General features: G+C 38.5%; 1 protein-coding gene across 2 annotated transcripts in view; it reads left to right on the forward strand.

The window, feature by feature from the left end:
• Window positions 1-27,192, forward strand: part of LOC108712409 (teneurin-2) — a 1,104,728-nt gene that overhangs the window by 891,891 nt on the left and 185,645 nt on the right. For both annotated transcript variants that reach the window (XM_041588750.1, XM_041588751.1), the window contains 2 exons: window positions 5,732-5,833; window positions 26,167-26,361. In XM_041588750.1, the coding sequence (XP_041444684.1) occupies window positions 5,732-5,833; window positions 26,167-26,361 (297 nt within the window). The remainder of the gene's footprint in view (window positions 1-5,731; window positions 5,834-26,166; window positions 26,362-27,192) is intronic.

A 27,192-nucleotide genomic window follows, 5' to 3' on the forward strand; every position in this document is an offset into this window, starting at 1 on the left:
TGGGCTACAGATCCTCTCAGCTTTAACTCACCAAATTAAATTCATATTTTTCTGACAGTGCATACAATCCACCATATAGACTATCATCCAGCATTTAAATTTGTAGGAGGTTGCTTTGAGAAGTGCACGCCAATTAATGTGTTCACCTTCACATGCTTCAGGCAAAATCCAAAATAGACAGTATCACTCCCATATAACAGTAAAACCGCTTTATTTCAGAATTACATCTGGCACAGCAACGTTTCGGACCACCTGGTCCTTTTTCAAGGTGACAAGTTTGTCACCAGGTGGTCCGAAACGTTGCTGTGCCAGATGTAATTCTGAAATAAAGCGGTTTTACTGTGATATGGGAGTGCTGCTGTCTATTTTGGATAGTGCATACAATCCTCCACTGAAAATCCAGCTAAACCTAGTTGGATTTACGCCCCAGCACTGCCAGAGCCTTTTCAATCCCAGTTTGGAAATCCAAGTTCAATATATCTAGACCTATTGGGTTCAAATGTACACCATCATACCGACCGCCCATTACTATTCGTTAGGATCCGATCGTTGGGCCCTAGGGCCCATGGTCAGATCAGCCTGATATTGCCCACCTCAAGGTGGGAATATCGGGGAGAGATCCGCTCGTTTGGCGACATTGCCAAACGAGCGGATCTCTCCGTGTATGGCCACCTTTAGCCATGAGCTCAATCAATTGCCCAAAATGATTTTCCATAAGCCAACAGGTATTAACAAGCCTTTTTGTTCTGCATTCGGAACCAGTTGTCGGAATTTGTCTAACTGTAACCGAGAAAGAGAGTCAGATATATCCTTCGAAGTCGAAGGATTTGCCGCAATTCGTTCGTTCATACGATCTTAGGAAAAATCGTTCATTTGAACGATTAAATCCTTCGAACGATTCGAATGATTTTAATCCATCGATCAAACGATTTTCCTTCGATCAAAAAAAGCGTTTTTAATCTATCCATCGAAGTATTTTTATTCAATCAAAAAAAAACTTAGAAAAGTGCTGGGGAAGGTCCCCATAGGCTAACATTGTACCTCGGTAGGTTTTAGGTGGCGAAGTAGGTGGTCGAAGTACTTCGACTATCGAATGGTGGAACGATTTTTAGTTCGAATCATTTGATTCGAAGTCGTAGTCGAAGGTCGAAGTAGCCAATTCGATGATCGAATTAGCCAAAAAATAAAACCTTCGAAATTCAAAGTTTTTTTCCTTCTAATCCTTCACTCGAGCTAAATAAATGTGCCCCTACGTGTCCAATTAGTGATTGTAACTGTTTTAAAGTAACTTTTGTTGCACTTATTGCTCTGTTCACCACTAATAGGGACAATGTTTCCATTTTATCTTGTGGTAGGTGAAAAACCATGTTATTTGAGTCTATTTCTATTCCAAGGAAAATAAAATTGGTAGAGGGGCCCTCTGTTTTTTCATTAGCCACCGGTACCCCAAAATGCGCCATGCTTTTTAGAAAAACTTCTAAAAGGTGTGAGCAAACTGGAGAATCTGCTGGTCCTATGAATAAAAAACCATCTAAATAATGCAGCATAGAATCACAATTGGCTTCTTGTTTTGTTATCCACTCTAGGAAAGTGCTAAAAACTTCAAAATAGTAACATGATATCGCACATCCCATAGGGAGGCACATATCTACAAAATATTTACCCAACAAATGATAGCATTCAGGATGTATAGGCAATAATCGAAAAGCGGATTCAATGTCAAATTTGGACATTAACGCTCCTCTGCCTGCATTTCTGACTAGTTCCAAGGCTTTGTCGAAGGACGCATACTGGACTTTTGATTCCTCCTTGTCAATGCCATCATTAACAGATTCCCCTTTGGGTAAGATAAATGATGTATAAGTCTATATTCCTGGTTCCTTTTTAGGAACTATACCCAAAGGGGAAACTCTCAAATTATGGATTGGAAGGGAATCAAATGGATCGACCATCATGCCTACATTAATTTCTTTATTTAATTTTTCCCTTACTATGTCACTATTATTTTTAACCGATTTTAGGTTTTCAGATCATGTAGGCATATCACTGGATATAAATGGTATCCAAAATCCGTCATAAAAACCTCTCTATAATTAATGCTTCACACTCATTGGGGTACATTCTTAACCATGGTAACATCCTTTCCTTTCTCACTGGTGTCATCGGTTTTTGCAGGTGTGGTTGCTTGTTTTTGGGCAGTCAATTTTGCTTTTTTGAAGCAACGAACAAAGGGTGTGATCCGGCACAGAAAGTGCATTCATGCCTGTACCCAGGGCCGCCATCAGGGGGTCACAGGGGGGACAGTTGTCCCGGGCCCGCAGGATTTTCTGTCTAAGGGGGGGCCCGACCATGCTCACTTACTTGATTTCAGCTCAGCGTGCTGCCAGTAGGACACTGCAGCTCTGTGCATGGAAGCTTTTCCCAATTAAGATTTCCTGTACCCTCATTGGGCCATTAAGAACAAGTCCCGGTAAATCTGCTTTTGGCTTGGATCCCCTTGATTGGAGAAATGCTTCAGTGCACAGAGCTGCAGTGTCCTACTGGCAACACGCTGAGCTGAAATCAAGTAAATGAGCATGGTCGGGCCCCCCCTTAGACACAAAGCACTGGCAAGTATTTTTTTTAAAAATTTGGGGATATCTAGCCAATTTTTTTTTTACTTGCAGGAGGGCCGTTGATCACCAATGGCTTTTTATAACTTGTGGGGGGGTCCAGGCTATCAATTTTTTCTTTTACTAGCAGGGGGGCCCCTGATCACCAATGGCTTTTTATAACCTGTGGAGGGGGGGGCATGCCATTAATTTTTTTTTGTTTTACTTGTAAGGGGGGCCCTGTCACCAATTTTTTTTTTTTTTTTTTAAAAAATATTTATAGGGGGCCCTGGCGCCAATGTTTTTTTTAACTTATAATGGGGCCTGACATCAATAGCTTTTTATAACTTGTGTGTGGGGGGGTTACCTTTTTTAGCACTGATGTCTATGTGGTCTTTTAACTGTAGTGTGGAGTGGGCGGGTTTGGGGGCCGTGGTGAGCGGGGCCCAGGGGGGCCCTGAAAATTTTGTTGTACGGGCCCCATGATTTCTCATGGTGGCCCTGCCTGTACCGGCAATTACTGTACCATCTGCAATGACTTTCATTGTACATCCAATACACTCCTTTTCTAGCAGTTGCGGCCGATGACCCACTAGCTGAGACACTGGCCCCATTCTGAAAGCTATGATGCTGAGCCTGACTTGGTCTGTTATTTTAGCCAACAAATGCCACCATATGTTTTGTATGCACCCCAAATCATTTCTAAATAGCAAAATAGTGAAGCTCCCTTTTCAGGAAATTTTTCACATTTTTTACACTTGCGTATGTACTAAAGCCGTGTATCCAATTATTAATGGTGCGTGGCATTTGTTTTAGTTTTTTCACAGAATCCTTATCAGGGTGAAGTAGGGTGAAAACATCTACAAATTGCCCAGCCCAAATTTTTTCCTTTAAACTACTATCAAAGTGCAGGCCCAAAGGAGCAGCCTCACATAATGGAGCTGTACTAAAGTTAGTTCTGCCTTCTGGGTCATCAATTACTATAGGAATATTTTGTTGTAAATTATATTGATTATAAAAATTTGGTGTAACTACTCCTGAGTGAAGGACCCTCACCTGCTAACCTTTCCAATACCAAATGTAACATCCTGAGTATCTCAGCACTTGCATCATAAGCATGGGCAGTCGAATCCCCCCATGCCCCTGCAATATTATACTCACCTCTGCTTCCAGAAGGTCCCGGTTGACTTGATACCGAAAAGGGGTTGTGTGGTAAGTTAAATTGCTGAGTTGGTGAATTATCGTTGTCCCTGGCTGTGTCTGTGGATGAATCCTGTTGCTTTGTGCTTCTGGTACGTGTAGTATTAAGCTCCTGTGACCGTTGGGTGCGGAGTTCACTTCTGTCAGGCGTCTTCCTTCTCTCTTCTGCCGAACGCTGAGCAGGTTCCCTCTCATGCACCTCTTCCCTGAGGCATGTATGTTCTATGTTTGGGTATTTTGCACTAAATTTATAAAACCTAAATAATAATAGGGCAATTTTTTTTCTCAGTCTTATTGGGATTAGAGGAAAATGTACTTTGCATTATATGGCAACATTAAGGGGTTTATTTATTAAAGTCTGAATGCCAAAAACGTTGTTAATTAGTGGAAAAAACGTATTCGGAATTTTTTTTTGAGATTTATTATACCTCTAGGAAGCAAAATGTCAGAATCCCAAAATCCGCCATATCAGGTTTTAAATATGTCAATGGGAGAGGTCCCTATATTATTTGGTTAGGTTTCTGTGGTCTGCGCTGGAATTAGCCTGAAAATCAGACTATTTTGGGCTTTTCCAGCAAAAATTCTAAAAATTCAGAGCAATTCGGGGAAAAACCTCCGAAAAATCATATGATTCATATGATTCGGGTTTTCGTTCGTTTTTATTGAGTTTTCCCCCAATTGTGCTTTTGCAATGATAAATAAGGTCAGATTCCAGTTTGGGTGGACTTTTTTATTTTAAAAAATCCGAAAAAATTCAGATTTTGATAAATAACCCCGTATATATATATATATATATATATATATATATATATATATATATAGATATATACACATATAAAAATTATATACGTGGTAATATGCAAGTTACAGGACTTTGGGTGATGAAAAAAAATGTTTTGGGAGGTTAATGACGTCACACTTGGCACCAGATTCAAATGGGGGAGTGGTATAAAACACCATTTTGATGTACATGTGTTATCCTTGAAAAAAGCCCAAATGTGGGCCGAAACGTCGGATTTATGTACTAAATAAAATCACTAAGTTTGAAGAAAATAACTTTGGTGTGCGGGTCTTTGCAATCAAATCTCTCTCTCTCTCTCTCTCTCTCTCTCTCTCTCTCTCTCTCTCTCTCTCTCTCTCTCTCTCTCTCTCTCTCTCTATATATATTGTTTTTTTTTAATTCTGAATATTTCAGAATTGGGAATTCAATATGTCTTTGTGATGGTACAAATCTAGGACTGAGGTGCCAGGGGCCTGAAGAAACCAGTTGACCATAGACCCACTCACCAAACTGTTTTCCCTCAGCTCCTCACTTAACCTCATTATTATGCCAGTGCTATTTGTTTGCATGCAATACTCTTCCCTTTCATTTATAGCTTGTGTGTGTTCCCTACAGAAATATTAAATGATTGTGATATTTGCAAAAGGATTAGGAGGAGGAGGGTCCGCTGGCACCTGAGCCCCCCTAGTGTTTTTGGTACTGTGGTGGGCCAGTCTGACATTGATAAAGACTGACAGATAATGAATTACATTTTTTCAATTGGATGCAGAGACAAATTGAAATCAAAAATATGCTGCACACATTCCATACACCCCCTCCTATGCTCCAGTCACGTCTTTTATTTACAATTGATGTCCATGACCCTGATAACGTCTCCTTCGTTGTAAATGAATGCAGCATTAATTTCTTCATTCCAGTGTTTGCTAATAGGCACATATTTTCATTGTTAGGAGGAATTTTAAAAATGTTATTCTTTTTCTATTGTTCTGTTGTTTGAAAGTGCTTTTGTATTTTTGTTTTGTTTGTTTTGAAAATCTTTGTTTCTTTTCCGTTTGAATGATGTGCTCTAGTCAAAACCTTGCTATATTTTCTTTTAGGGAGGACAATGTCCTTGTACTGTAACGCAAACAAAGACATATTTCTTTATTTTTCTTCTCAGATTCTGTTCAGGACTGTCCTCGAAATTGTCATGGTAACGGTGAATGTGTGTCAGGGGTCTGCCATTGTTTCCCAGGATTCCATGGAGCAGACTGTGCAAAAGGTATTGTTAAACTGGGATTGAGATGTAATGCTTACCAGCTTATACCAGTTTTGTTTTGTCTGCTAAATTTTGAGAATGCCAAGGCAGTGCACTGTTATATTCCAATAGGTACTGTACTTGTACATGGATGGAAACGAATCCAATAGGAACCAAACAGACACAAGGAACAAAACCAGGAACTAGGTTCAAAGTACTGTACAAGACAATAGCAAGACAAGCTACTAGAACCTGTAGTGCAAGTATGGAACCTGTTATCCAGAATGCTTGAGGCATGGGGTTTTTCACCTAAGATGTCTTTGCATAATTTGGATCTCCATAATTAAAATATCATTATTAATTCAACAATATCATTAAAAAAATTAATTAAACCGAATATGATTGTTTTGTTCCCAATATGAATTGATTATATCCTAGTTAGGAATAGGATCACATACAAGGTACTGTTTTATTATTACTGAGAAAAAGCAGAAATATTTTTAAAAATTAGCTTAATTTGTAAATGGATTCTATGGGATATGGCCTTCCCGTAATTGGGAGCTTTGTCGATAACAGGTCACCACATAATGGATCCGATACCTGGGAAAAGTGAAAGAAAGAAATACCAGGAGGCTGTCTGTTCTGCACACTGCATAGAAAGAAATATAATTGTTTGCAGCAGGCCAATGTTCATAAACAAACATACAAACAGCCAAGGAAATTAATTAGTTGACAATGCGGTCAGGGTAAGTTCAGGCAATGAAACTTTGACTTTGTATAAGAAAGAGAAATTATTAGCACACGTAATTCACCCTACAAAAGATATATTTCTATAGGCAATATGTGTTATAACATATCAAATAAATGCATATGGAGAGTGCAAATCTACTGTAATCAATTTCCTTGCTGTAGAAGGTGGATCTGTTACAGTCAATAGGTCTCATTGTTACCTGAAGCTGATGTAGAAAAAGCAGAGGTTGTTAAATATAACTTTGGAAGCTCTTTAAGAAGGAGAAAAAAACATAGAGTCCATCTGCCTACCTAGGCCATATATGTTTATTGCGTCTCCATGTCTTGGGGGTAGATTTACTAAAGGGCGAAGTGGCTAGCCACAATTCACTAGTGTTACCGCCTGCAGAAACATTACCAATTTACTAACAGGCGAAGATGCCAATTCGCTAGTGAAAGGGACTGGCGCACTCTACCATTCACACTCATTCGCACTCTACCACCAGACAAATTTTCGCCCTGGTGAATGGACATAACTGCGCAAATTCACTAAAATGTGAATTTTACTGAGCGTTACCTCTTTCACCAGACTTGCCTTAGCCAGCTCAGACCAGGTGAAGTGCAATTGAGTAGCTAGATCTTCCTCAATCTTCTATTACTTATATTATATTCTGTGAGCTGAAAATGCATCAAAGTTCAAAACATTTTGGCGACTTTTCCTTTTTTCAGAGTGATTGCCTGCAAAAGTCCAGAATTTTTTTTTTTTTTTTGTAACCGGCGTTCCCCATACATTTTAACATATGGACCATTAACTTTACAGTGGGCTCTTGTGTAGGACATTATAATAACTCTATTGTCTTTAACATAGTTCCCTGGACATGTGGTTTAACAGTGGAAATGTTAAGTATTTCAACCAACATTTACAATAAAGATGTCCATACAGCTTTAAATTTCCCGTCCTATTGACCTGAGTGCATGATCACTAGCGAATTTTTGGTAGGCAGAAATGAACGCTAGTAGTGATGGGCGAATTTATTCGGCAGGTGCGAATTTGGTGCGAATTTGCGCAATTCGCCGCCGGCGAATAAATTTGCGAAATGGCAGACGTCAAAAAAAAATTGTCGCCGGCGTTAAAAACGGGCGTCGCCGTCAAAAACGGGCGAATTTTTGGGCGAATCGAAACGGCGCAAATTCGCCCATCACTAAAGGCTAGCACATCTTCGCTTTGAAATGCTCGCATTAACGAAGTACCGCCAGCGAAAAGTCGACCAGCGTTCGGCACCCTGGATGAAACTCTGCATATTAGTGAATTATCATTGTCTGAGCGCATTTGCGCCTGGCGAAGTGTTGTGCTGGCGGCGAAGTGGACGCTAGTGAATTTTCGCTGGTAAGTGAATCTGCCCCTTGGAGTGCTATCATCACCGACACTTGAATTCAACTTCACTTGTCCCTTTTTTCCTCTTTAATACATAATAACTGTTGTGATTAGAGTTACAGTCTGACCCTGTGGTTAACGATAATCTCATTCCAGATACCAAGATGTTTTTTAGAATACTTAAACCGTTCGTTGTTGCTTCAGAAATCTTCTCTTGTCAATATGTTTATATAAGTGAGCTACATCTGTCCATGCATATGTAACCACATGTCAGTCTATGCCTCATTTCCCTGTACTTAACTATTCTCTTAAGAGAAATGAGTATCTAATCCTGCCAGTGCTAATGTGTGGGTTAGAAGAGTACTGTAATTTAGGATTCCATCCAAGTCGTCTAGTTTGGGCATAAGTCATCACAAAATGTTGTCAGATACAGACGCAATTAAGGCTGTGGATTGTAAAGACAATTCTTATAAAATACAGATTAAAAATGAACAAGGACATTGAGTTAGCTCAGGAAGCATAAAAAAGTGAACCTTTGGGGCATGGCCACAGAAAAGGTGTAGAACTTTTTGGCAAACAGATCACACTTGAAAACACAAATGGTGGCTCAATGCCAGTACTTAGAAAAAGATATGGGTGCACTTTGCATCCATCTGACACCGATAGCATGCATTCAATGCAGGACAAAACCAGTTTGTTTGTTCGAGATCCAAGCCAGAAACCCAATGAAGGCTTTTTAAGATTATACACAATATAGATGGTGCTGTGATTTCGTTATTGAATTATCTAGCCAGTTGGAGTGGACAACCTTGCACGTGCACCTGTCTATCGAGCTTGTGGTTTGGGTGAGTGCTGACCAATTGTTCCAGGACAAAACCTGTTTAACATGCACAACTAATACAAAGCCATGTTCTTTGCCATAATGATGGTTAATTGCAGGTCTAGCTGTTCAAATATAATCATAAAAGCTGTGGAGCTTCTTAGAGGGAAAGTTATCAGAATTCTTGATGCTTTTTGCCAAAATGAGAAATGGCACAGAATTCATAGATTGATTTTTCTTTCTTAATTGTGCAAGGCTACGATATTTTCCACAGCTTTTAAGAATTCTTGAGTGAATGGAGTGCTACATAGATTTCTGTCATAAAGTGACGTAACCATTGGTTTGAATGCATCTTAGCAGCTGCTACTTTCCAAAATATTGTTGTCGATGCAAGTGAGAATGCACAACAATATTTTGAAAAATAAGGACAAAAAATGATTTCTGCGGGAGAGAAGCATAAAAAGTATACATAATTGTCTTGACCTTTGAAAAAATTGTTCTTTAGCGATCTGTTCTCATGGAAACTAAATTAAAAAACCTTAAGCACAGAAAAGTAACTTTGGTGGTGACACTTCTCCATACATAAATGGCCATAGCTGTGTTAATGGCCATCTGATAAGTGTAATGCAGCAACAATGGAGGCATGTCCTTATCAAACAATGGCACCAAGCAGGGAGCTGCCAGCCTATGGAACATCACCAAAGGTAAACATTTATATTGTGTCAAGCAATAAACTGTACAGCATAAGAGATATTAAGGACATTTTCAACAGGCAACAAAAATATGTAAATCTGAGCTACTGTTGTATTCCTCAATATTCTTCTATGATCATTGTCTTCCAGAAAGAGACATGTAACTGACTCACTTGTATGGTATCTAAGGCATATCAGGAATATTTCTATAAACATAAAGTAATTGCCAATTTGGAGCCAATGAAAATTATGCAGCAAGTATGGAAACATGGCAAAGCTGTGTAGTTGCCATGTTCCCATAATTGCTGCAAATTTTTCATAAACTAGTAGATGGAACTAATAGATGGAACAAGTAGATTGAAACTGTTACAAACCACGTATTCCATGGTAGACCAAGGGGCATATTTACTTAGATGTGAGTTTACACTTCAGAAGCCATATTTCATGCATCAATGTCAGACATTATTTTGTGGAGAATACGCATATTTTTACCAGCGAAAATTCGCCGCCATGAAAGTTTCTTACCACATTTTCTCTACCATTACTTTCTTCCTAGACAAACTTTAACATACTTATGCTTAGGTCAATTTACATACATAAAGGTTATATACATGTATATGTGGTGATGGTGGAAGTGACCACTTATTATTAAAAATGTCCAAGAAAGCCAAATTAAGACAAAAGAGATTATCTTCTATCCTAGACATGAGCCTACCCTAAAACGTCGCATGAGCTTCAAATGGTTAAAAAAGTGTAAATATATTTAACAGTTACAACTTGTAAACATAATTCCACATTAATATATGAAAAAAAAACATCAGCGTTTTGTCTTTTATTATGACTTTTTTGGAGTACAGGATATGATGTCACTGACATAATAATGTTGAGCTTCATCTTATCAATTCCCCAGCCAAAACCTGGCAAAATAGACTTTGGTGAAAAGAGTAATGATATAGAAAAGTCCGCATTTTGCTAAATTTGTAGGTTTAAGATCGTTCACCTTGGTGAAAAATCGGCCAAAGAAATGGTGCAAAACTAGAGTAATAATTCATCCATTTTATTACCTCTAAGGTACGAGTCAGGGGAACAGAGTACTAGTTGTGACATCCATTTCTCTGGCAAGACTTTATATTAATCCCTACCAAGCGACTTTGATCACAAATATCCATTTTCATAAAGATCAAGGCTAAAAACAAAACTTTGAAAATCAGTGAAAGATTGATATCAGCCATAGTTGAAAAAAATAGATTCCCAATGCAACACCAGAATCCCTATATGAGAATAAATGACTAGCATTTCAAAGACATGACTTGTAGCTTATCAGCATATTTGTGCAATAGATGTCACTGAATTATAATAAAATTTATTACGCTCTTTCTGTACTCATGAACAAACCCCAAAAACAAATGGTTTACTTAAGGTGGCACCGCAAACATTGCAGGTATGTTAATTGTCTGTGTAAAACAAGCAAAGTGAGTGGAAAGAATGAACCTTTGTAGTTACAGTATCTCGTGATGTAAAAATAAAACAATAGTTGCATGGATCCCTATGGGTGCCTTACCTAATTAAGAATTTAAAATTTGCCTACATATTTTTCACCTCTGAAAACTCCATGCTAATGATGTCTATGAGTGGAGTCCCTAGCCTAGATCCATAACTATATGCTGCCCACAGACTGTGCTGAATTTATTTGAGTGGGAGCCATTAAATCAAAAATCTCACTGGTATCTTTTTAGACTGTATGGTACCCCTGCTAAACTGAGCTCCGGATTTCCATATACACAATTTTTTTAATATTTAATTGATAAACAACTTTATGGGGCAGATTTATCAAATTATGAATTGATAATTATTTGAATTTGTTTACACTAATAAGTTTGAATGTACTCAAAACTGGAATGTTATCTTATTTAAGAAAAAACTTGAATGTCTAACATTCAGACGAATTTTACTGTCCTGAAAACTCAAATTGAATTTGAATCAAATTTGCATGGCACACGATTGGAGTTTTTTCTCTGAAAAAAAGTTGAATGTCAGAAAGGCTTTTAACATTTTCAGATGGTTCAACAGACATCTGCCATTGATTTCAACATTAATTTGGCAGGTGGCGAATATTCAAATAAGAACTCTTTCCATGGCCGAGGTGTGATAAAGCTCACATTCAAATTCACATTTAGGTGGCCATAGACGCAAAGATCCTATTGTACGAATCGTGGATTTGTACGATTTTCGGACCGGGTGGGGAGATTCCCGCCATTTTTCATCTGCCGGAGATTGGCCGTTTGGTCAATCCGACAGGTTTGATTTTGTCCCGACCGTCCCGCCGGAGCCCATTGTGGTCTCATCATAATCTGATCATTCGGCCATAGGGCATATCAGGGAGAGATCGGCTCATTTGACGATGTCGCCAAACAAGCGGATCTTTGCGTCTATGGCCACCTTTAGAGTTGGTGTTTTTAAATTCGAATTTTGAGTTTTGAATCAAAAAATGTTTTGAAAATTTGAATTCAAATTTACTATTTGAACCTTAATAAATCTGCCCCTAAATGTTGAGGTTAATATAAGTGGTGATTAATTTAGTTAAAACCCTGCTGGATTTAAATGCATATAGGCAGATATAGTTTTCTTTAAATGTAAAAAAAAGTAACATGTAAATATGTGATTTATTTTTGTTATGTGACTTGTGCTCTGATAAACTTCAATCACTCTTTACTGCTGTACTGCAAGTTGGAGTGATATCACCCCCTACCCTTTCCCCCCAGCAGCCAAACAAAAGAACAATGGGAAGGTAACCAGATAGCAGCTCCCTAACACAAGATAACAGCTGCCTGGTAGATCTAAGAACAACACTCAGTAGTAAAAACCCATGTCCCACTGAGACACATTCAGTTACATTGAGAAGGAAAAACAGCAGCCTGCCAGAAAGCATTTCTCTCCTAAAGTGCAGGCACAAGTCACATGACATGGGGCAGCTGGGAAATTGAAAAAAATCCTAGCCCCATGTCAGATTTCAAAATTGAATATAAAAAAATTTGTTTGCTCTTTTGAGAAATGGATTTCAGTGCAGAATTCTGCTGGAGTAGCACTATTAACTGATGCGTTTTGAAAAAAACATGTTTTCCGATGACAGGATCCCTTTAAAGGAACAATAACACCAAAAAAATGCAAGTATTTTTAAAGTCATTAAAAATTAATTTACTGTTTACTTACTCTGGTAAAACAGTTGTGTTTATTCTAGAAACTTTACTATAGTTTATATAAATAAGATGCTGTGTAGCCATTGGGCAGCCATTCAAGAAAGAAGGCTTAGGTTGCTTAGCAGATAAGCTCTGTAGAATATAAGTGCTCTTCATAGCTTATCTGTAGGGCTGGACAAACTATTTTGCCTCTTTTGCTGAGAAAAAAAGCTCCAATAGTCTATAATGGATAATAAACAATGTTGCACGGTTTAAAAAATGTTGCACGTTTTGAAACTTTGTTACATAAAAAAGTCCATTGTCCATGTCAATGGGGTAGATTTTCTAAAGGGCAAAGTGACCAACACTGGCAACGTTTCGCCAGCGTTATCGCTTTCAGGCACTTCACCAATTTATCATGGGTGCAGGCGTAACTTCACTAGTGGTCATTCGCACATTATCGCCAGGCGAATTTTCGCTCTGGCGAATGGATGTTACTTTGCAAATTCACTAAGATGCGGATTTTACTGAACGTTACTTCTTTCGTCAGCTCAGACCAGGCGAAGAGCAATGGAGTGCATAGATCTTCCTCATTCTTCTGTTACTTACATCATATTTTTAGTGGAAAAAGTTTCTAAGTCCCACAAAATGCTGGCGTCTTTTCCTTTTTTCAGAGTGATCGCCTGCAAAAGTACTTACATTTTTTTGGGGGAACTGGGTTCCCCCATACATTTTCTAACATATGGAACATACTATACATTATAACAACTCTATTTTCTCTGGACTTGTGTAATGTAATGTATTTGCTGCAACATATACGTCCATTCAACTGCCTTTCTTGATTCCGATTAATTGTCAGCACATAGCCCCTTCTGCATCACATAAGGATATTACAGGAAATTCCTTGCATTTTTCAATAGCCTCTTAACAACAGAACTTTGTCAACCTTGTTAACAATGTAAATATGGAATATGGGGAGAATGGTGGCAACATCATACCAGATATGCGTCATTAGGATAAAGATTCTTTTCACAACACAGAATGGAAAATCAGTGGTGGTGGATGCTGCAAGGACCTATATATTGGTTGCTTCCACTCATTTACATCATCAACAACTGGGATAAAAGACAACTTTCTTGTTCTAAAGATATTGAAAAATCCCCCATCTCCTCTTTTCTTGAATTTGTAATAAATAGCGACGGTTTCCCTTATGATCTCTGCAGTCATTACAGATTATTAACACATTAGAAAGGCACGACATTTCACAGCTGACTCTCTTCACCTCCCATTGTAAAGACACACATACATAAATAATAAAAAAAACTGAGCTCCCAGTCTCACTTACATCAGTGAATACATTCTAATGTCCTTCAAAAGTGAAAGTCCCCCATGTAAAAGCAGCGAGCAGGAACAAATTATATTTATGTACTGTTCATCACACCATGAGGCATCCTTGAGTGCTTTAAAATGAGGGAACAACACAGTTTAAACATTTCCATAATGATATACTTTAAAGGATATGCTTTGTGTCTCAGGAGTCATTTGATTGATATATTCTCTTTTGTGGAGACAATGTTTATAGCTGATAAGGATTATACTGTGCTTCTCTCTGCAGTAGGTTGCTGTGTTGTGTGTCTGTCATACTGTCATTTAGAAACCAAAGCACTATACACAAGCATTCCATCATACGGTATTAGTTCATTTAAGAACTTCAGTTTTACTGTCTGGGATCCTGCGCAGAGTAAATCCATATACTTTGAGATGCTGTCTAGGCACTTAATCAGAGGAAATTTTTGTTTGGCAGCATTATGCTGCATCTTTTCTTTTAGAATGTTTTATATGTGTAAACTGCTCACATGTATTAGCCTTTGCCAATCTACTATTCATACTGTATGTGGGCCGTGTATAGAATATACATGCTCAGGTTCTGACGTCTATTGATTGGGGATTTGCTTTAAAGCATCATAATCGCTTAAGGGACATATTTCATTTGCCGTCCTTTAGTTGATCCTCAAACAAGGTGGAGTCAGCCCTCTTTCTCCCCATGTCAATGTTTGCTGTAAAATTGTAAATCATTTTATGTTTACAAAGTCAACCTCTACAGGCATCCGTTATCCGGAAACGAATTATCCAGCAAGCTCTGAATGACTGAAAGGCCCTCTGACATGGACTTTATTTTATCTAAATAATTCAAATTTTTAAAAATGGTTTCTTTTTTTCTCTGTAATAATAGAATAAGGCTTTGTACTTGATCCTAGTTATGATATAATTAATTCTTACTGGAGGCAAAACAGCCAAGTTGGGTTTATTTATTGTTTACCGGTATGTGATTTTTTTAGTAGCCTTAAGGTATGGTTTTACAACAGGTCCCTTATCCAGAAAACCCCAATCCCAAAAATTCTGTATAACAGGTCCCATACCTGTATATGTCTGTATACGTGCCTGTATATATATGCACTATAGGTTAATAGCAATAGCAGCAGAACTACCAAAGGGTAATTGACCCTTGGCCCTCACATAAGGAATGCAGTGTCTTGTGGATTACCCTAATTAATAGCGATGGGCGAATTTGCACCGTTTCGCTTTTTTTTCCCTGCGAAATTCGCGAAACGGCAAAAAATTTGTGAAACGGCGTCCTGTTTTTGAAGCCAGCGCCAGTTTTTTTGATGCTGGCAGCCGTTTTTGACACCGGCGTCCGTTTTTTTTCGACGCCGCCAAAAAATGTTTTGACGCTGCCGAATTTTTTCTGGCGAATTTTCGCTGCCGGCGAATCGCGCAAATTTGCCGCGAAAAATAAAAAATAAATTCGCCCATCTCTACTAATTACCCTTGTAGGTCATTCGATTACTGGGTTTCCTGATTATAAATCATATTCTTAATAACTCTGCCAATGTTTTTAGTGTAAGTGCCTCCAGTACATCTCCTGCATGGGACTTTTCTAATATTCCCAAAGTAAATTTCTTAAATATGCAAACAAAATAAACTATAATCCCTTTGTTTCAGATGTGCACTGTGATATACACAGTAAATCTCTTAATAGTATGAATACAACTGTATTTTTCCTTAGGAGGCCATAGTCACTAACTCACAAGAATGGGAATCTAATATATTTGCTACATGTCAGTGGGCACTATAGATGCAGGCCTCAGACTTCATGTGTTAATCTGTTATATTCTGCTGCATACCCCATAACTGACTGCAGTGTCAAATATTGTAACTTGCAGTCTTTTTTTTAAAGTGTTTTCTAAGCAGCAACTGTCTAGTATTAAATGCAATGTTTTGCAGTATTGCTGGAAGCTCCCATTAAGGAGGGTCTAGCTGCTCACTAGTTTTTATTGGTGTTTATTGTAGCACTTAGCAGTTGTTATATTGATTATACATTATAATAAGCCGTCTGTTTCTGCTAATATCTGATGTGCACACTATCTTTTTTTCACCTTTAGAGTCATTTGTAATATGTTCAATCATTCATGCTTCCTGACCTCTATAATAGTTGTTATTAATGCACTTTAAGGATCATCTATTATTACTGGGCACCCATTAGCATGCAATTCACACAATGCTTTTGTGCCGCTTCCCCATGCAGAGCTGCAGTCTTCTATGTCTGTATGCATACAGGGTTCAGCTCTCTTGAATGTAAGGGGTCCTGTACCTAAAGCCTCTCTTTAAGGCCCATGCCATGTGCAGTGTTGAGCAAAACTGTTCCATTTATTTTAAATATAAGAATTTTCCAAACTGCAGAAAAATGGGTGAAACATCTAAAATATAACCAAAACTTTGCCAAATACATTGGCAAAATGACATTGCAGTTAAGGCTTATTTAACTCTGCAATAGCATGTGCATTGCCCTACACTTTAAGGCAGAGGACTAGTGATGGGCGAATTTGCGCCGTTTCGGCAAAAAATTCACGGATTTCGCGTGAAATTCACGAACGGCGAAAAATTTGCGAGCCGGCGTCTCGTTTTTGACGCCGACGCCCGTTTTTCAATTTCTTGAAGCCGGCGAATTTTTGCCGCGAATTTTCGCGGGCGTTTCGCGAATTTATTCGCTGGCGGCGAATCGCACAAATTTGCCGCAAATTCGCGCCTGCCGAATAAATTCGCCCATCACTACAGAGGACCCCAACTTTTTTACCATTGAGCCACGATCAATTCTAAGAATAGTTGGGGAGCAGCACAAGCATGAAAACTTTTTGGGGATGCCAATTAAGGTCTGTAATTGGCTATTTGGTAGCCCCTATATGCACTGGAAGTCTACAGGAGGCTCTGTTTGACAGTACATCTGGTTTTATGCAACCAAAACTTGCATCCAAGCCAGAAATATAATAATAAGCACCTGCTTTGAGGCCACTCAGCAACATCCAAGGGCTTGGTGAGCAACATGTTACTTGTGAGCCACTGGTTGATCCATTTCAACTATGCTACAACTCTTCTTCATATGGAAAAAAGGCTCCCATGTTGCCAATGTCTTCCAAACCTTTAGCTTCTTAGACAGACTGCTGTGGGCTGGGGTCTTCTCCAATCCAGTTGGCTGATATGAAAGGCAAGTGGAGCATAATGATCATGTCAAGGTTTTTTCTGTGTGTGTGTTTTTTCCCTGATTTTTTTTTCCATGAAACAAAATGCATGCCGAAATTCTAGAGCAGATTAATGACGTTTTCTGACACAGGCAAAAAAATGTGATTTGCATCACAACAGCCTGGGACATAATCTTCCCTCATCATTACCCATGTTTATATCCTGGGTAGGTGGAACTTGTGCCAGCTATTCAGTGTCACCAGCATTTGTTTGTGTCCAATTCATGAAATAAGTGCATTGCACGTTTCCATCTTGCCCCTTTAATCAGGAAGCTCTTTTTTGTCTTTCAAGTTTAGTGTTATTGCTATTCCAATATGATAAGTCACGGTTGCAATTTATTAGTGTTTACTGTTTAAACCGTCTGCTTAAATTTGTATTGAAGGTCCATAGCTAACCATCAAGAATTAAAGTTTCAGCAGTCATTAATGATGTATGGCATAGGGTTTGAGGCCATATTCATTTTCTGAGCTTTTATTATCGCACATACAGTAATTTATTGTTTCAGCTATGATATCACGTTGAGTAGACATAAATGCCAGCCAAATGTATCAGAATTTTTCATTTTAATAATGATTTTGTAAATGTCAATGGAAATGTGAACGTTGTCATTGTTACAAAAACATCAGCTCTCGTAGACGTAACGGCAGATTAACAATAGTTATTTTGAAATAGTTGAAAATGTTTTGTTGTCTTATTTTAAAGCTGTATTTTGTCAAACCTACCAATTTTGAAATACGTTTGTGCCTATTATTCTGTTATGAAGCTTTACTGTAGAATACAAGAGGAAACACTGCCTTCCCTTTCCTATATAATTACCACTCAACCCAACATGTTTTATTTTAGCCATCAATGCAACTATAGTGATATTTACACAACTGCCGAAAAGGAAACCACCCACACCGGAGCTCCTCCATATTAGCCCCATCTAATCTTAATGCACATCTGGATACTCTTATAATCACCCCTGCTCCTTTACAAAAGGGATCTCTTTCATGTACTTTCAAATGTCAGGATCTCGTAAAACAAATTTGCTATATGTTGAAGAACTACTACTACAGGCATAGCATGTTTTATTTTTAATTCTTTAAAGGAAAACTATAACCCCAAAATGAATACTTAAGCAACAGATAGTTTATATCAAATTGAATGACATATTAAAGAATCTTACCAAACTGGAATATATATTTACATAAATATTGCCCTTTTACATCTCTTGCCTTGAGCCACCATTTCGTGACTCTATCTGTGCTGTCTCAGAGATCACCTGACCAGAAATACTACAACACTAGGGGGCAGATTCACTAACTTCGAGTGAAGGATTCGAATGAAAAAAATTCGAATTTCGAAGTATTTTTTGGGTACTTCGACCATCGAATTGGTTAAATTCGTTCGAATTCGAACGAAATCGAACGAATCGAAGTAAAAATCGTTCGACTATTCGACCATTCGATAGTCGAAGTACTTTCCCTTTAAAAAAAACTTCGACCCCCTACTTCGGCAGATAAAACCTACCGAAGTCAATGTTAGCCTATGGGGAAGGTCCCCATAGGTTTGCTAACCTTTTTTTGATCGAAGGATTTTCCTTCGATCGTTGGATTAAAATCGTTCGAATCGTTCGATCGCAGGATTAGCGCTAAATCCTTCGACTTCGATATTCGAAGTCGAAGGATTTCAATTCGAGGGTCGAATTTCGAAGTATTTTTAACTTCGAAATTCGACCCTTAGTGAATCTGCCCCTAACTGTAACAGGAAGAAGTGAGGAAGCAAAAGGCACAACTCTGTCTGTTAATTGGCTCATGTGACCTTACATGTGGTTTGTATGTGTGCACAGTGAATCTTACGATCTCAGGGGGCGGCCCTTATTTTTTAAAATGGCAATTTTCTATTATTATTACCCAATGGCACATACTACTAAAAAAGTATATTATTATGATAATGGTTCATTTACATGAAGCAGGGTTTTACACATGAGCTGTTTTACTCAGTATCTTTTAATAGAGATCTACATTGTTTAGGGGGTATAGTTTTCCTTTAATCTCAGTAGTATTAGAGTTAGTGCTGATCACTTTGCTAATTAACATGGCTGATAAACAATCAAAATGACAAAAAAAATAAAACAGTAAATGTGCATAGTGCTATTTACCTCAAAGACATATATATACAGGTATGGGACCTTTTATCCAGAATGCTCAGGACCTGGGGTTTTCCGGATAATGGATCTTTCTGTAATTTGGGTCTTCATGCCTTAAGTCTACTAGAAATTCATTTAAACATTAAATAAACCCAATAGACTGGTATTGCTTCCAATAAGGATTAATTATACCTTAGTTTGGATCAAGTACAAGTTACTGTTTTATTATTACAGAGAAAAGGGAAATAATTTTTAAAAATTTGGATTATTTGGATAAAATGGAGTCTATGGGAGTCAGCCATTCCGTAATTCAGAGCTTTCTGGATAGCGGGTTTCCGGATAGGGGATCCTATACCAGTATGTGTGTATATATGTATAGTTGTATATGTGCAATGAATGTGCATCAGACTACACAGTGACACCTTTCCCCGCCACCTCCAAGGTATTATTTCACTGTTTGATTACAGAGAAAAAGATAAATATTTTAAAAAATATATATTTGCTAGAGATGGACTCTATGGGAGATGTCTGTAATAATGGAGAATGAGTTTCTGGTTAAGGAATCCCATACCTGTACAACAGACAAGATGGACAAGGTACAAACCTAACTACATTTTTTGCTGCCAAGCACCTGGACCTAGATTGTTGGCATTTTTGAAAAAACTATTAGAATTTTGACAAAAATCTAGTGCATTTATTCTGTTCCCTTGATAAGGTTTTGAATTCAATACAAAATAGAGTGTAAAGTCCCTACATGCACTCCATGCATAAAAGGGAATAGAGCTTTATAATTTTTATTTAAAAAGAAAAAACATGTGGTGTTGATATATGCCAATAAATCATAACCTTTCATTTTCATTAGCAACATTCAGAGATACTGTACCATTGATTTATATACAAAGGAGCACAATTGCTGAAGGAATTTCTCTGAGTTCCCTGAGCTACATTTATAATCAACATCATTCTAAAATATTATGTTTATAGCACCAGTAAGTTACGCAGCCCCAATACTGTTTGAACTTTCAAACAAGTTTTGGGTAATAAGCAAATGCAGTAGCAAGGAAATTCCCCAGTTCTAATAAACAGCTCACATCCATTAATATTTTTCTTAATTAAAATTGCAAAATAAGAAGTGTGTCTAGTGTGCATTTAAGAATTTTGTATTCATTCCATTCCTTTTTCAAAAAAACTATTTAGCAGTGGTCTCAGTCAATACGTCAATAAATCAGTCAATAAGATGAGTTTGTATTCTAGGCATGTTATATGTGAAAGGCTTCTGACCTGTGCATAAGATACTTATATCTGGGCCTTTGATTGGTCAAAAAACCTTTTGGAGCAGGCACTCAATGAAGGCGAACTTCCACCAGGCAAATAGTTCAAAGTGAAGAAAGTTTATTGTGTCAACAGCCTTACACGTTTCGTGTCATAAACACTTTAGAGTGCCTGCTCCAAAACGTTTTTCGGTTTGTCTGCTCCCCGTGCTGAGGACTCAGGGTGGTGCACATGGGCCACTTCCTTTTCATGGTGAGTAATCACTGTACATTTGGAGACCCTAATATCTCAGACGTACCAGTGTTAGATGGGTCCTCTGGGGTACTGGGAATTTTTATGGTGGGTCCTTTCTATGATTTCCAGTTTTTTCAATTATTCCCTGCAGTCAAAAAGATGGGAAAGAGGAAACAGCATGGGGATAGACATGTTGTACCTGTACACTGCCTGTATGTGCTCTTACACAGCTTGTTCAGCAATAATGCAACACACAGAACACACAGGAGAACACAGCTACCCTGATGGAATTAGTCCTGAATATATATTTTTTGGATAAAGCCATTCTGGTTGCTGTGATATCTCTAGAGTAAAATGTTTCCAACAGACTTGGGGCTCTGGCTGATGGGGCTTTGATATCAGGTTCTCTGGTGGACCCTTGGTCCAGGGTTGGACTGGGTTGGCAGACAATTAGGAAAAACCCCACTGACCCAGACGTACTCCCTGCTGGAAACCCTGGATGATCCTACTGAACTCCCCCAATCACAGCCACAAAGGAAAGGAGTAAAAGGTACATGCAGTTTGGGGACAGTTGTGTCAATGGGTACACCCTCTGGAGGAGCTCATGACTATGGAGGGGCCCTTGAGGTGGCACCCTCGGTGGTCCCGGAAACCCTGGTCTGACCCTGCAATGCCCTTTGAACTTTGAACCATTTTTATGTTTTTATCTGATCAAGAAGCAGTATCAAGGCACAAGCAGTGTCATACACTTATGTTCCCTTAAAAATTTCACAGATCAGTCCAAAAATGGTGGCAGGAAAACTTTAGCATTTTTCTTTCAGCTGATGAAATAACTTCCTGCAAAAACTTTAATTACATTTTCATTTTTGAATATTTTCATGTTTGTGTTTGTCAAAGAGCTTATATACTTATCTACTAAAACTTTTATAACTCACAAAACAGAGGCATCCTCTCTCTCTCTACAGGTATTTTAAATTAATTGAATTAATCATAGGCTTAAAAGTCTCAAGTGATCTTGGTTAACTTCCCTGGGTTTAATTAAAACATCTGTGCACTTTTAATTTATCGATTGCTCCAACTCATATGTCATGTTTTTTAACACACCTCAGCATGCTCGGCATAATTTTTAACCCGATTTCCACTTAACTGAAGCAATTAAATTCACTCCGGATTAATTAAGGCATCCATACTTTAGTGCTTAAGTCAGCGTGTGTGGTTTTCCTCTCATGGATTTCGAATGTCAGAGATCTGACACACCTGATGAGTTTTTTGTCCTTTTGAAAATCTTGGATTAATCTCTTCCTTTCATCAGAATAATATAACCCATCAGGGGTTCTTTTGTGAAGAAATAATGTGAATGCCATTGCTTAATTCTAAAGTGTGGCTGACAGCAACTGAACTCATTTCAACTAGAATGAGAGCACTATATTTTGTGGTATTTAGCACCCCCTTATCCACAGGGCCCCCACTTCCTTCAGCTCTCAACATCTAAGCCAATCACTGAGAAAAGATTGCACTCTGTAATAAGCTACATGTATTATCCTGGAGGAAGTGTGTAAGTAAAGATCTAGCTTAGTTAGAGGTGCAATGCAAGCTCTGGAGGCTGCAAAAACATACTCAAATGGTGTAAAAGGTATGTGGTATAATAGCTTTATTTAACCATTGTACAAGATACGTTTTGTGAAAGTTGAGGGTAACACAGGAGTGCCTATTTATTATCTGCCTAGGAGGCTAGCCACACACATTATTTAGAGCAGTGATCCCCATCCAGTGGCTCGTGAGCATCATGTTGCTCACTAACCCTTGGATGTTGCATCAAGTGGCCTCAAAGCAGGTGCTTATTTTTTAATTTTTACTTTGAGACAAGTTTTGATTGCATAAAAGCCATGTGTTCTGCCAAGTAACCAGTGCCGGACCAAGCTGACTGGGCGCCCTAGGCGACCCAGCCAGCCACTGCTCATGTGCGTGCGCACGCGCTCCTCTCTGTGTGCGCCCCCCCCATCCAGCATGCGCACACATGCGCAGATCGACGGAGGGGAGGGGAAAAACCGAAGAGGTGAGCTCGGCAAGGGAGAGAGAGGGCAGGGGAGAGAGAGGGGGAAAAGCTGGAGGGGAGGGGGAAAGAGCTGGTAGGGAATAGAGAGGGAGCGCGAACATGGACTAGGGGTAGGCAGAAGACTGGTACCTGCCCAACGCCCCCCTTTTGTTGCGCCCTAGGCAGGTGCCTCTTCTGCCTACCCCTAGTTCCGGCCCTGCAAGTAACATCCTGTACGCTGCTAGTTTACATAAGGACTATTACATAAGCTAATTAGAAGCCTTATTTGGCACCCCTGGAAACATTTTTCATGCTTGTATTGCTCCCCATCTACGTTTACATCTAAATGGTGTTCACGGTTAAAAAAAAGGCTGGGGACCACTGATTTAGAGCTTCCACATCTCTAGAACACTGCTGTAACCTTGTTGTAGGTCTTCTGATGATAGCTGTGTCTGGAGGCATGTTATACTGCATCAAATGTCGTTTTGTCCTGAGCTGATCCTTATTTACTACAAGCTGAGACATGGAATTTACGTTCTCATGACTACCCACCCCTACCCACTCCTTTGTACTAAAAAAAAACACAACACTTTCCTAGCCACTGTCAAAAGTTTTAGAGAACATGCATGTACAAACACATTTGGGAAATTCCTCAGATATATAAAACAACAGAAATTGTCTCCATTGCCTTGACATACATCCTCTTTCAGGGGCCATGAAAGGAAAAAACAATATTCAGTACAGTTCTGTAAAGTACCAGTGGTTTTAAGTCTCTCTAGTTTCTAAGTGACTAAGGGTAGAACTCAACGGGCGCTTTTACCAGCGATACCTTCCATTCCGACGCGATGAGACTAATCACAGGCGTCCCGTAGGATGCACCGAATCTAATGTAAGTAGTACAAATGTCGCACGTAGAAGCTGATTGCATCCGACATGACTGTCGAATACGAACGCTGCATGTTGCATCTTTATCCGACAGACGTGTCTGATACAATCATCTTATACGTGCGACATTTGTATTACTTACACTACATTCGGCGCATCCGACGTAACGCCTGCGATTACTTTTATTGTGTCGGAACGGAAGGTATCGCAGGTAAAATCACCAGTGGATTTCTACTCTAAGTGATATTCTTGTTATTCTGGTGGTACTGTTGTAGACATCCATGAAGTAGGGCAGGTATTATTTTTAAGATTGTATAATCCAAAATATAATCCAAATATCCAATCATTTAAAGAGGACTTTATTTAACATTTAAACAAATTTGGGGGACAGTAATATTTAAACGTGGCCAGAGATTCCCAGTCTGCCAATCCTCAAATTATTAATCATTCAATCGTCTAATTGCAGTAGTCCAGTAAATGCTAGCTGCTGACTTTCTATACTCAAAAAGCAACCAAAGGGCAGTTGTGCATTATCTTTCTTGGTCCATATTTGTACAGGTATAGGATCCCTTATCCGGAAACCCGATATCCAGAAAGCTCTGAATTACGGAATGGCTGTCTCCCATAGGCTCCATTTTATCCAAATAATCCAAATTTTAAAAAAAATATTTCCTTTTTCTCTGTAATAATAAAACAGTAACTTGTACATTATCCCAACTAAAGGTGGCCATAGATGCAAAGATCTGCTCGTTTGGCAACATCGCAAAACGAGCGGATCTTTCCCCGATATGCCATTAACAAACATGGCTATATCGGGTGTAATCTGATTGTTCGGCCGCATGGCCGAACGATCCGATTACGATGTGCCCTGGGTTCCGGCGGGATCGGTCGGGTCAAAATCAAACCTGACCGATCGACCAAACGACCAATCTCCGCCGGACGAAAGATGTCGGCACACGCCATACACGATCCGAAAATCGTACGAATCCTCGATTCGTACGATAGGATCTGTGTGTCTATGGCCACCTTTAGATATAATTAATCCTTATTGGAAGCAAAACCAGCCTGTTCTGTTTATTTATGTTTAAATGAATTTCTAGTAGACATAAGGCATGAAGACCCAAATTACGGAAAGATCCGTTATCCGGAAAACCCCAGGTCCCGAGCATTCTGGATAACAGGTCCCATACCTGTATCTGTAAAAAAAAACAGATAACATTGTGTAATGATTTTATATAAATGTGTATGCAAATTTAAAATATTGATATAAACAACAGTTTTATTCAGCATTTTACACAATTGTTGACATCATTTTACTTCTGGAAATACTCAAATGTGTTTAATAAGAAATATTTTTATGATTGTGATACAGGTATGGGATTAGTTTTCTGGAAACCCGTAAACTCCAAATTACTTAAAAGACTGTCTCCCATAGACTCCATTTTATCCAAATAATTAAAAATGTTTAAAAATGATTTTCTTTTTCTCTGTAATAATAAAACAGTAGCTTGTACTTGATCCCAACTAAGATATAATTAATCCTTATTGGAAGCAAAACCAGCCTATTGGGTTTATTTAATGCTTACATGATTTTATAGTGGACCTAAGGTATGAGGATCCAAATTATGGAAAGATTAGTGATGGGCGAATTTATTCGCCAGGCGCGAATTTGCGGCGAATTTGCGCGATTCGCTGCCAGCGAATAAATTCGCAAAACACCCCTGAAAATTCGCGGCAATAATTCGCCGGCGTCGAAAAAATTTTCCTGAAAAAACGGGCGCCGGCATCAAAAACGGGCGCCGGCATCAAAAAAACAGGCGCCGGCGTCAAAAACGAGACGCCGGCGCCGTTTCACAAATTTTTCGGCGTTTCGCGAAATTCACAAATTTTTCGGCGAAGCGAAATGGCACAAATTCGCCCATCACTAGGAAAGATCCATTATATGCAAAACCCCAGGTCCCAAGCATTCTGGATAACAGGTCCCATTCCTGTGGCATTAATTCAGTATCAATGGAGCCTAACAAATATACATTCTATTTGGCAAAAATATTTACACCATTATTCGGCTAAAAAATACACCTCTTTGAGCTGCAGGGTTTTCATATCAAATGTAATAACTTTATGCCTAATAATGAACACAATATGAACATATTTAGGTTTTGTGTTATGCATGTAGTATATGTAACAATTTTTTTCAGTTAATAGCATCTGTTCGGTATGTAGCCAAAGCAGAAATGACAACGTTAATTTGAATTTTATATCACACAGATTTAATATACTTTTGTAGAGGTCACAGATCAGCAAGATTAATCAATATGTTGCCTTTCTAAAACACCAAGTGTATTGATTGATTAACTTCCATTGCAAATGTTATGCAGGCAAAATGTTCATGAAGGCAATTAATATTATAATGGCGGTTTTCTTTTTCAGCTGCTTGTCCGGTTTTGTGCAGTGGCAATGGACAATATTCCAAAGGTACCTGTATATGCTACAGTGGATGGAAGGGAGCTGAATGTGACATACCCAACAGTCAGTGCATTGACCCTTCTTGTGGTGGCCATGGTTCTTGTATAGAAGGGAATTGCATCTGTGCTGTGGGATTCAAAGGAGACAACTGCGATGAAGGTATATTTTATGTCCAAAGCTCATTTGTCATATTCAAAAAAGTTTTCTTTTTTTGTAAAAAAAATACACAATGTAGAAGAAGGAGATGATTCTAGATATTGATGTTTAGACATTTGTAAGTACAATTAAAAATGATATCAGGGGAAGTAATTCTCATATTTTAGGTCAGAAGCAGGTTTAGTTCAAAAATATCCTTTTATAAAGTTTGTGGCACTACAAAATGACTTGGCATTAGAAGGCATTCTCTTGATTTTACAGTTATTTTATTAATAAGGAAAAACTGGAGCTTTCTGGATCAGTTTTTTTCTCAAAAATCAATCTTCCAAGCAAATAATTAGATTACATGGAGGACACGTGACACTATGGGGCAGATTTACTAAACTCGAGGGAATAATTTCGAATTGAAAAAAAAATCGAATTTCAAAGTATTTTTTTTGGGTACTTCGACCATCAACTGGGTCAAATCCAATCGAATCGAATGGTTCGAACGATTCGAAGTAAAAATCGTTCAACTAAATCGTTCAACTATTCGACCATTCGATAGTCGACATTTGCAAATAATATCCCAAGCAAATAATTAGATTACATGGAGGACACGTGACACTATGGGGCACATTTACTAAGCTCGAGGGAACAATTTGAATTGAAAAAAAATTCAAATTTCGAAATATTTTTTTGGGTACTTCGACCATCAAATGGGTCAAATTCAATCGAATCGAATGATTCGAACGATTCAAAGTAAAAATCGTTCAACTATTCGACCATTCGATAGTCAAAGTACTGTCTCTTTAAAAAAAACTTCGACGTCATACTTCGCCACTTTAAACCTAC

The sequence above is a fragment of the Xenopus laevis genome, chromosome 3S, assembly GCF_017654675.1.
Source record: "Xenopus laevis strain J_2021 chromosome 3S, Xenopus_laevis_v10.1, whole genome shotgun sequence".
Classification (NCBI taxonomy): Eukaryota; Metazoa; Chordata; class Amphibia; order Anura; family Pipidae; genus Xenopus; species Xenopus laevis.